Below are 12,098 nucleotides of genomic sequence, written 5' to 3' on the forward strand. Positions count from 1 at the left end.
AAAGAGAAAATCAGTTTTCTATGGTGGAGTATATTATATATATACACTAGGTATATCAACTACCCTCCAGGGCAGGGTCCATGTCCAGGAGTAGTTGGTCAGGTTTTTGTGTGTTTGTGTAGGAATTTTTGTTTCATTTTTTTGTGTTATTTGTATTTGAATTTTGTGGTTTATTATTGGAAAGAAAGAAAACATGGAGTTGCATGGGTAGCTCCAGAGGTAAGTAGGACCTGGGAGGAGTTGGAGGCAGGGGAAATATGATAAAAATATATGGTATAATAATTTTTAAAAATCTGTTTAAATTTTATTATTATTTTTATGTGTATGTAAATGTGATGCATGTGAGTATGGTGAATGTACATGCATGTTTGCAGGTGTATGCACCTGTGATGAACACCACAGACGTCAAAACTAGAAGCAGTTTAACAAATAATTCGAGGAAGACCAGATCTAGAGCAAAGTAGTCAACCCATGTGCTGTGGAAAAGCCCAGTGAGAGAACTAGCAAAGGGGAATACTTCATTCCTAGGGGCTTCTTTAGAAACTGTATTAGGTGCAAGAACTTAAGAGCACACGTTTCAGGATGAAATTGAACTTATCTTCAACTTCATGCTAATGGTCACTGGAAGTGACTTCCTTCTCTGCCTTAGCTACTTTTAGTTTTCAGAATAAATCAAAAGGAATCCCAGTGAGCTTCATAAAAGACAGGGACCTCTATACAAAAATCAGATGAAAGTTCTTCCTTGAGTCAAAATGAATAGTTTTCCCTTCTTGCATTTGAGCCTGAAAGGTCTGGTAAGATGCCATAGCTACTTCAACTCTAATCACACCTCTCTGCAAAGACTGTCAGGAAAAACGTGACTTTCTGTGGAATAAGAACTAATGTTTCCTGTGAAATAGTATTAAGTACAAAAGAGAAAGCACTACCATACTCTACATCTTCACTAAGGTTTAAGAATGCAATGTACTAAAAAGGAAAACTGGAGATCAGATAAATTTACTTTTATAAATAACTTTTTTTTGAGACAAGGTTTCACTATGCACTCTAGCTGTCCTAGAACTCACTATGTAGATCAGGCTGGCTCTGACCTCAGGAATCCGCCTGCCTCTCTCTATCTCCCAAGTTCTGAGATACACTGTTAATTAATTATAATTATAATTGTTTTTTTATAGTTGTTCTAGATTTGGTATTTGTCTGCCATACTGAACAAAGACCTTTTAATAGGCAGAAATGATGGCCTTGTTCATCTCTGAATTCACATACTTAATGCCTGAAACTGTGAAGGCAATGGAATATAAGAAGTGTTCAATACAGTGTACCTCCAAAGGAGGCATGAAAGGGTATAAGATGGCTGGGAATCCATGTTTTCTCCCTCATAATCTCGAACCCTTTCTATTTGTAGAAACAGTTTGGTTACATCGCCAGGGTCTGTTGCCTTTTACTTATCCATTGAGTCTATTTTTGCTTGGTGACCCATGTGGTTCTTGGAAAGCTGACTCAGCTTAACTCCATTCTTGGCTTTAAGCCAGGCATATCAACACATTTCATGTCCTTGGCTACAGTGACAGTATTAGGGACAGGAAAGTGAACAAAACTAGTTAACTAGAATAAACCTGCTTTTTGATTAACATTCTGGGACAAAAATAAATGAGCCTAAGAACACTCAGGAGACATCCTGAGCTAGGTGAGTGTCAGTTTTAGAAGGAAGTCAATGCCAAGAAAGAAGAGGAAAAACATTACATTTAGGGCTCTAACTCTGCCTCTTAGGAAGTCTTATCTACTTTTGGGTGTTTTAGGTAGAAATAATATTTTACCTTCAATTTGGGTTTCTGGTAGATGTAACTGACAATTTACCACTATATCTTATGTTCCTAATTTCTCATATTAAAAATATATCACAGGGGCTGGAGAGATGGCTCAGTGGTTAAGAGTGTTTAGTTCTCTTACAGAGGACACAGGTTCAATTCCCAGCACTCAACCATCAAGTAGTTCACAAGTACCTATAATTTCAGTTCCAGGGGATCCTATGCCCTCTGGCCTGTAGGAGTACCTGCTCCAATGTGGTGAATATAAACTTATGCAGACATGAACACATATACATAAATAATTTAAAAATACAGTTGGTTATATAAAGAAACATTAGCACACCAAAATTATATAAAACAGAGAGCATCAAATCCATAGCTTACAGTCCTTCCAGGCTTGACTGGATTGCTGGCTCCTAGTGGGACATGGCCAAATGGAACCCTGGAACACTGGAAATTCAGACATGGACTACCATAGCTGGCCCATCAAGCAACTTGGATGAAATGTTCTCCCTCTCTGCTAGTCACTGTAGTTGATCAACTCCACCTGCAGCTACAGCGAGGTCAGATTGTTTTCTATTTATTTAAGCAGCCATCTCTCCAACCTGTTTCCTATTTGTTTTGTTTTTAATTTTGTATTTTATTTTTATTTATGTGTGTTTGTGTCTCTGTGTATATGCAGGTGAGTGTAGGTGATGTTAGAGATGAAAAGAAGACATGGGATCCCCTGGAGCTGGTATTACAGGTAGCTGTGAGTTGCCCGATGTAGGTGCAGGGAACCATGCTTGGGTCCCATGGAAGAACAGCAAATGCTCTTAACTTATGCTCCACCTTTCCAGCCCCTTGTTTCCTATTCTACACATGACTCTGCATATGAAAAGCTTCACTCACTACAGGTATAATAAGAAAAATTCATATGGCTAATATTTCAAAAGTACAGCAACGGCAAAACACAGTGAACATCTATCTGATCTACTCACTTTACCTCATCCGTGTACACTGTGTTTTGGGCTACTATTATAGTGTATGTTACAGAAACCTTATCATGCATGGTCCCATAATATGGGAGTCTTTTGCTGGACTCCAATATTATGGCATAAGTCTCTAATATCAATTATGTGGATTACATTAAAAATTTTAAAATAATTGCCTAAAATGTCTTGTATATTTGCTTCTTGAACTATAATCCAATACTTTTGATGTCTTCTTTGGTTTCAAAATGGGGAAAGGGAGAATGAGACTCTATGCAGTTGTATTTTCCAAAAAATATTGAACATAATTTATCTGGTCAAAAGATGTATTTTTCTCTAAATCCAACTCCATTAGAACATTCCTGAAGGAAAAAAAACAAAACAAATAAAAAACACCTCACCTACCTGGGGGGTTGAGAAGCTGAAGAACCTCAGTGTGTTCCAAAGCCTGTAGGAAGTCGTTCAATTCTGTGACTGTACATCCTTTTTCACCCATTAGTTTCAATAAACACAAACTTGGGCTTCCTTCTGGCTCCAATACCTTAAGAGAACACTGCTCCAGGTCCAGGCAACTGAAACAACATGTTTAATTCATGATATGCCTAATATGTAGCTAGATCACTGTAGGTGCTATACAGAGAAAAACCTTGGGTGGTAGGAGACTGATTACATTATGAAAACTAGGGCCCTTCCGTCCTCTTTGCCCTCCTCCAGCAGCCCTCCTCCTCCTCCTCTAGCCTCTTCTCCCCTTTAGCTCCTTTAACAAGTCTGAAGGGTGTGAGAGACATTTAGTCTTGATGCTAATCAAACTTTTATCCTTAAATTGAAGAGAGGAAAAGACCAGAAAATTTCTCTACCTTATTTATTTATTTATATAGTTAATTGATCACCCTGTAGCCATAGGGTCTTACTATGTGCTCTGGCTGGCTTGCAACTTGCTGTAAAGACCAGGTGACCTGGAATTTAGAGAGTTACTTGTCTTTGCCTTGCAAGTGCTGAATGCTAGGACACCACACCAGGCCTCTTTACTCTTTCTTCTGTGTGTGTGTGTGTGTGTGTGTGTGTGTGTGTGTAATAAAGAAAATATTTTTATTTATGTATCAAAGACTGTATGGTTAACAGTTGCTGTCAAGATCAAGACACAAAAGGTTTGAAAAGCTATAGGTGATACTTCCCTTGGTTATTTTAGACAGCATTTTTGACACATGTCCAGCTGAATGTTTAGCATGATATGCGCTCAGGTAACAGAATTACAGTTCCATTAACTCTTTCTTTAAAGATGAAGTAGAATATGACCCAAAATGAAGGAACTAACTAGTTGGCAAGATGCTGCTATCATCTGAGAGGAACATGCCCCTTATCCCATGAGGCCAAAATACCCTAAATCATAGCATGAACAGATATAAACAGTGAGAGAAGTATTAAGAACAGAGAAGCTAATGTCTCAAAAATGATACTGGATAGATAATCAATGTTATAAAGTTAGCAACTGGAAAAGGTATTAAGAAGCCCTTGTCAAAAATCATATATTAGAAATAAATTACTAAGTTTTCAATTGAATAGGAGATTCATAAATACATGAGTGCAGTATACAAAATACATGTTTAATTATTCAGAAGTTTGCCAGACACTGAGACATGATATTACATCAGATATAACCAAAGGATGTTTTAACTGATATAGAAAAAAAAAGCTCAATAGGCAGAGTTTTCCTTCCCAACAAAGAACAAAGATCAAACTGAAGTTTCTGTTCCAAAACAAGATATACAGATAAAAGTAAGATTTTTGTATATCTTTTTGTTTTACTGATTTTCTGCATGGGCATTCACTGGCTTTGGTTTAGGTGATGTTTATACATATCCAACTTTTTTATCTTTCCTTTTTTAGTTATATTCTTGTAACAGTGCACTTGATGTGGCTTCTATAAACTTGAATTTGGTAAAGAACTTTATCACTGAAGTAGATGAACTCTGATTTTAAAAATTATTTTTAGGTGCTAGAGAAATAGCTTGGTGGTAAAGAGAACTCACTGCTCCTCTAGAGATCTGAGTTCAGTCCCTAGTGCACATATCAATCACATAGCTCACAACCATGTCTAGAGACACCATTTTCACTTCAGAACAGAAAAGCAACTGGATGGTATACTAAGCAGAAGAACATGCCTAACTTAAGGTTTTTATTTTATTGTTTTAGGCTTAGGGTAGCCTCAGGCTTAAATGCCTTCTGTTCAGCCTCCCTAATGCTAGAACTACACATTGATCTTTTCTTGGAGACGGGGTTTATGTATCCTAGGCTTGCCTCACACTCCCTATGTAAAGGACCTTTAATTTCTAATTCTCTTGCCTTTTCCTTCCAAGTGCTAGAACACAGGTATTTGCTACAATGTCTGGTTTATGTGGTGCTGGGATGGAACCTATATACACTAGGCAAACATTATACCGGCAGAGCTACAGCCCCAACTTGCTTTAACGTTTTGAAAGAAGCATTCTTACATTGTGTTAGAACAGGTTGGAAGGGGAAAGTAAGAGAGGGAAATCAAGCAAGTGCTAGAAGAAACTGGGTGAGATATGTAAGCTTAGCCTAGTGTGGCAGTGGATGCTGAATCTTAAATATATACTGAACATATAGCAGCCAAGATTTACTGATAAAAATGATATGTATGTAAGTAAAGTCAGGGATGACTGGAATTTCAAGTCTGAACAACTGGAGAGATGTAGTAGCCACTCAGATACAGAGAACTAAGGGCAAGAGGTTTACAGGAGAATGCATACTAAATTGTGGACATGTTACATTTAAGATACCTACTAAGTTGTGGACATGTTACATTCAAGATACCTACTAGTCATTTAAGAGGAGATAGAAATAGCAATCTACATATGTACATCTGGGAAAAGCAGATATATTGGCTGTAATCAGCTCGACTGTACTTCAAACCACGAATAAAGGATAATTATCAGGAGATTAGGAAGAAAAATCACTGAGAGACAAAAGCAGCATGAGTTCTAGCGCATCTAGATGATGAGGGACATCTGCATTAATGTTATAAAGACATGTTTTTATTTTTATCACAATCTGTTTGAAGGTAAGATTTCTACAGCTAAAGAGCATTTTCTACACTGCAGATGAGCAGCAACAGAGGTTTTCCTCTTGGTTCATGTTTTACAGTCCTACTTTTTTTAAATTTAGAAACAATCATTTTACATATCAATCTCCCCATTCCCTCTCCCTCCCATTCTCCCATGGCCCCCACTAACCGCCCACAACATCCCTCCACCCACTCCCCCAAGGACGACGAGGCTTTGGGGGATCATCAAAGTCTGTCACATCATTTGAGGGGAGGGCCTAGGCCCTCCTCCATGTATCTGGGCTCACAGCCCTACTTTCAAGCACTCTGCTTAGACAACTTAGGTATTTTAAAGCATTCTGAAAGTTCTGTCAATCCTTGGAGTTCAGCAGTGCCACTCACCACCAATCAACGTACGCTGGCACACTAACAGTATGTCTAAACCGGCAGCAAGACATCTGATTTTAGTCAACACAGAGGCGCATACCTTTAGTCCCAACACCTGAGAGGCAGAGGAAGATCTCTTTGTGTTCAAGGCTAGCTCAGTCTACACAGTAAGTTCCAGGGCTATAGCGATCCTTCCTTAAAGTGTCTGATGTTAGATCGGTTAGAACAGAATCAGGGTTTGAATGCAGGGCATTCCCTATGGGTCTCTGGTTATAGTAAACTAGACCACATGCAAAGATTCAACCTAACTCATCAGTAATCACCTGAAAACATTTCTGATATTCCTAATCTCTGGAGACAGCTCTGAATGGACCCTTCCTGTGATTTATGTTATTAAATTCTCATGTAACCTAAATAAAAATGCAAAGAGTGAGGGAGAAAAACGTAAAGAGTGAGGCTGAGCATGGTGGCACTCCGAAGGCAGAGGCAGGAGGATTACGACAAGTTTGAGGCCAGTCTGGTCTATGTAGGAAGACCTCATCTCAAGCTAAACCAAACCAACAAAAAAAGAACAAAGAAAAATAAACAGAAAAGGCAAAATCTGAGATTAGGGCTGTGAATCTAATGATGAGAAAAGCACTTCACATTTTCCCATGACTTGTTATATACATGGACCAGACTCTTACACTGCAATCAAAGGAAATGCCTTTATGACTTTTATCATTAGATGCTCTTCTATCACCGCATGAAGTCACTTTTTGTAGCACTAGCTGGCCTAGAATTCACAGTGATCCACCTGCTTCTGCTTCCTGAGTGCTGGGATTAAAGGTGTGCACTACTATGCCTGGCTTTCAGTACTAACTTTTAATAGCAATCAATTCTTCTGATGTCATTAGGGTGAATTTACTGCTTCCAGATTCTCCAACCCTCTCCACCACAATCAACTATCTAACCATCATCTTGGAAGACTCATGAAACTTACCTGATTCATATTGGAATCAACCTTGAATTCTAAGATTCTAAAAATAAACAGTAAGTAACTTCTCTCTATAACTAACTCCTTCTAAAGTGGCCTCCAACTTTTCCCTAAGTCCCCCCCAAAAAATGATTAACAGCATTCTGCAGTTTACTTAGCAGTATTTTACTGAAGGCTTGGGAAGGAAACTTAACACTCAGGATTGAGTACCCAGTCCTTTTATAGCTCAGGAGCCCTGCAACTTTCAGGCAGAGCTTAGTACACTGAGCTTTGCGTCTTCCTCCATCACCATTAAGCGCTCTCCAGGAAGTCTAGAGCCTTCCTTAACTGGATTCAGTTAAAACCGTAACACCCTGCAGGTCTGCCCTCAAAGAAAACAATTTCTTCTCTTATGTAAGTCTAGAAGTTGAGAAGTTTACAGAGCTTAAATGGTATTTTGGAACTTCTTTGTATATCCCCAAAGCCCAATGTATTTTTCTCCTAGGACAGAACGCATGTCCTCTGTCTGCTCAGCTTGGTAGTTCATTGTTTGTCTGACTTTTTCTCTAAGACAGGGCCTCATATACCTGATGATGGTCTTGGAACTCCTTGATCCTCTTCCCTCTATCTCTCAAGTGCTACAATTATAGGTATGTGTCACCAGGTCCAGTTCAGTTTGCCATTTTCTGATTTTTTTTTTAAATCAGGCAACATGGGCCTCTTCTACTTGAGCATCAATCCCTTACCAACATTACTCTTTGCCTCAATCCTAGACTCTGAAGCTCAGGGTTGTTGGGAAGGTTAAGGTGAATAATGCATGTAAATAGTACACTGAAATATGCTATGTGTTCAACAAATGATATTATTTACACCCAGCCTAGCATTTCATATGTTACTGTGAATGCTCCCAAAAAGCAGTCTATTAGAACTTCCAGCTAATACGAAGCACTCAATAAATACAATTTGAATGAAGACTCTCCTGTCAATTTAAGAAGTATTTGTCTAAGAGAAGTTCCATGTATAGCACAAAATAAGAAATGGCTTCTGCTCCTAAGCTTATAAAATGTACACAAATAATTATAGTAAAAGTCAAAGTTTAGTTATTTGACAAGAAACTGGAGGAGTTAAGAGACAGGCTGAAATCTTGGCAAGGGTGTAAAAGCAGTGTTTCAAAGTTCTATTTGGGAACCTCTAGTGCAGTTCCTGAGACCACTTTCAGGTAGCCCACAGGTTAAAGCTTTTTTTTCTTACTAGTACTAAGTCACTATTTTCTATTTATTCTTAAAAGTGTATACACAAGTTTCTAAGTTCTGATACTTAAGATACTGCAATGGAATGAATCGAATATTTAAAAAAAGAATCTAGCTCTGAAATTAAACTAAGGCACCATAAAAACATTCAAGGCACTCAGAAGTATGAGATAAGAAAAACGCTACAAGATCTAGACTAGACTGGTTGATATAGTGTTCCAGGACTCCTCAGGCTACAGTGAGATCCTATCTCAAAAACCAAGAAGAAAAAAAGACTTCAAGATGAATATGATGGTGCCAGCTTGAAATCCCAGCTTTTTTGGTGGTGGGGGGGACGGAAACTGGACAGAGAAATCTGAAGATAGGTTAAGCCACATAGCAAGATCCCCCCCCCCCCAAGCAACAGTTTTAAAAATGTTAACCGATGCCCTATTTGTTTCTGGACAAACTTTTTCTAAAGGAAAAAAGAAAAAAAGGGTATCATTTCTGCTACCATGTAAGAATTACTTAAGACCAATATTTTAAGAGTTATTGGTTTTACATTCAATTAGCAAATATCCATATACACCTGCAAGAGATACAGAAACCCACACAAGCTATTTGTAGTCTTCAGGATCATGGAATTACTGAAATGCAAACTTTAAGAATCACAGACTGTGGTCCCTCCTCTCAGCATTTAATTTCTTAGAGTCTAATCTACGTGGTGAGGTCAGGAGAAGGTTTGGTGAGCTCGTTGGACTGAAGACGATGGTGCTTTTGGTCCGGTCTCTTCCCTCCTTTCAAGTTCCCTCCACCTAGTCACCTGTACGCTTCACTCCTCTAACCGCCCGCGTCCCTCCAGATTGCCCTTTGGATTCCGAGGGCTGTGTCCACATCCCTCTTTTACTTTAAAACCCACTGGATTACGACCCTTCCTCTTCTTCACACAACCCGGGTCAATTTCCAGCGATCGCTTTCCAGCTCAGGGGCCGCCTGGCCATTAGGGTCAGTCCCTTCCCTATTCCCCGGGTCCCTGACGGTCTCGCGCGACTCCGTGCCCCGGGGCACACCCCTCCACCCAAGAGTCCCGTGTCCCGGTCCCGGCTCACCTGAGCCGGAGGCGCCCCCGACTGCCGGCCAGCTCCGCCAGCTGCCTCCAGCCCCGACCTTCGGGTGCGCGGTCCAGGTTCTCGCTGAGCCTCCGCAGCAGCGGCTCCGGCAGGCGGTTGAGGGTTGCACCGGCTGGAGGGGCGCTCGGAGGCCCCGAGGGCGCGGTCGGGGGAGGCTGCACGGCCAGGGGCAGCGAGGCCTGCAGCGGCTGCCCCCACAGCGACATGGCTACGCTGGTGGCCCCGACTGGCCTGCTCCAGCCGGTCACCTCGGGTTTCGGCGCCCGCGCACCTTCCGCTTGCCCCTCGCCGTCCCGGGAGCCACAGGAGCGGAAGGAGAAGTCGGCCGCACAGCGGGGCCCTCACAGGAAGAAGCACTGCTCCCGGCCCGCGCGACAGGTTCCCCAGAGAAGCCACGGGGCGAGCCAGCCGAAGAGAGGGGAGGGTTTAGGGGGCGAGGCCGGGCTGCGCGTGTGTGGGCGGGGATTGGGTGGGACCTCGTTGCTCTGTGCCAGCGGCCTCTCCAATTGCAGGGAGAGACGGGCTCGGGGGCGGGGCATAGGGTGGGGCCGGCTCGTTAGAGGCTTTAGCCTCACCTGCAGTGACGGGGGCGGGCCCTGGCTGCGGGTGTGCGGCTCGCCGCCTCCGCCTCTTTGGACGGGGCGTGGCGTGCGGCCGCACCGCCCCTGCCGCTTCTGATTCTGCGGAGCAGGAAGGGATGGGTGGGTATTGCTGTTGGAGGAAGCGGTGAAGGAACTGCCGCAGCTAGGAAGCCTGCGGCGTAGGAGCTTCCCGGGACCGTGGGAGGATGCTTACCTCACGCCGGAGAGGGTAGCACGCGCTTCCTGGAGGCGCCCCCACGCGCGCGTCTGCTCTCGGAGGACCCCGGGGCTTGCGTATGTGCGGTGTTCGCCAAGAAGCCGCCAGCTTCCCACATTGGGCAACCTCAACAGATGCTTCCTCTGCAAGCGGGTGGTGTTGTCAGAGGGAAGTAGTGGAACTGGAGATTCAAGATATTCATAAGGGAATCGACCCAAGTCTTTTCGAGACTTTTTTACATTTGAGTTTCTTATCTGGGGATTCAGCGGTGCAGTTTGGTGGTAGGGCTCCTGGTCTAGCTTGTCTAAAGCTCTGGGTCCATCCTCAGCCCCTCAAAAGCAAGCAAGCAAACCCAAATACTTCTGGTACATTTTAACTAATTAGGTCCTGGAAATAGTTGATTTTAGCAGTAATGGTGTGGTGCCCTTCGGATCAAACTGTGGTTCACAGTGTTCATATTCCAAGCAGTTCGCCTGAACGAGCTAGAGTCTAGCACATGAGTCTGGATCGTGGATGATTTACATCATTCAGGGGAACTGCTTGGAATATGACCACAGTCTAGATTCTAGACGAAGCGACAGGAACTCCGCTTGAACCCTTGCCTAGTCTCATCCACAGCAGAGGCTGTTATCCCGTTGGAAACTAGACTTGTTGACACAGGAACAAACAACTTAGGGTGACCGGTCAGGTAGCCCTGAGATAGAAGTCTTCCTGGCCCAATTTATCGTGCCTTTAGCTTTTCATTACTCCCTGCAGCAGTAATTTGAATGACCAGATTCTCACAGTTGTTGGCAGAGTGGTTGTTTTCCATACGTGTTGCACCACATTCTAGTACAGCCAGTCACTGAGTTTGTTATGACCTTAGTACGTTGATTTCTGCCCTTCGCCTGTTAAAATGGGACTCGATTTTAGTATGTAGAGTTCTTGCCAGGGTGAAAATATTTGATGCTGATAAAACACTCAGTACAATGACTGGCACGTACCAGATACTCAGCCTTTCCCCTTAACAGCACGAAGAAAGCCTGTTTCACGTTTAACTTGAATTGGAAAGCTTTCCCCATTTTTTCTAGTGTCTTATGTTTTCCTCAGTTACTGGACATATACATTTCTGTTATCTATGTGTGCCAGTTATGGGTATTAAAAGTCGTGTGTGTGTGTGTGTGGTGTGTTCGGGGGCCTTATGTATTCCAGGCTGGCCCTAAAACTTCTTTCTCTCTTCACCTCCTGAGAGCTGGGATTAGAGGTATTTACCAACATGCACAGTTCTATGCAGAACTAGTTATGGAATCCAAGGCCTGTCATATGCTAGGCAAGCACTCTATCAGCTGTGTTACATCCCGAGTCCTAACTTTTCTAATCTATTGTTATTCTGCATTTTAATTTAAATTCTTTTACATTTAAATTCAACAATTTTGTTTTCCCTTCCAAACCTACTTGTGCAAGCCATTGCTTACGAAGCTTCTCCCACATGGAAGAATCATAAATGTGTGCTTACACTGTTTATCGTGTGGGTATACTTTCTGTCTGTAGCTCCTGCTCCCTTACTCAGCGTGGCTTAGCTAGGCACCATAGTGATCCCCTTCCCATCCCCTGCTTTCCCATGCGTCTTTACTTCATCCACCTCCTAACAGGTTTCCTACCTAGCTGGTTTAGAATCTATACAACCACCTTTCCGCTACCCTCCATTGGGTACTTTGACAGACATTGCAGTTTTATGTTGGTTGGTATATTTCTTCTCTTAATAAAACCCCTTATTTCT

The 12,098-nt window shown here is 42.3% G+C and overlaps 1 protein-coding gene across 2 annotated transcripts in view; it reads right to left on the reverse strand.

Moving 5' to 3' along the window:
* Malt1 (MALT1 paracaspase) overlaps positions 1-9,971 on the reverse strand; it is a 47,026-nt gene extending 37,055 nt beyond the window's left edge. For both annotated transcript variants that reach the window (XM_005074658.4, XM_005074657.4), the window contains exons 1-2: positions 9,521-9,971; positions 3,182-3,348 (exon numbers count right to left, since the gene is read on the reverse strand). In XM_005074658.4, the coding sequence (XP_005074715.1) occupies positions 3,182-3,348; positions 9,521-9,747 (394 nt within the window). In that variant the 5' untranslated portion in view covers positions 9,748-9,971. The remainder of the gene's footprint in view (positions 1-3,181; positions 3,349-9,520) is intronic.
* Between the last annotated feature and the right edge of the window lie 2,127 nt (positions 9,972-12,098).

This window comes from Mesocricetus auratus, unplaced genomic scaffold, assembly GCF_017639785.1.
Source record: "Mesocricetus auratus isolate SY011 unplaced genomic scaffold, BCM_Maur_2.0 Super-Scaffold_6730, whole genome shotgun sequence".
Taxonomy (NCBI): Eukaryota; Metazoa; Chordata; class Mammalia; order Rodentia; family Cricetidae; genus Mesocricetus; species Mesocricetus auratus.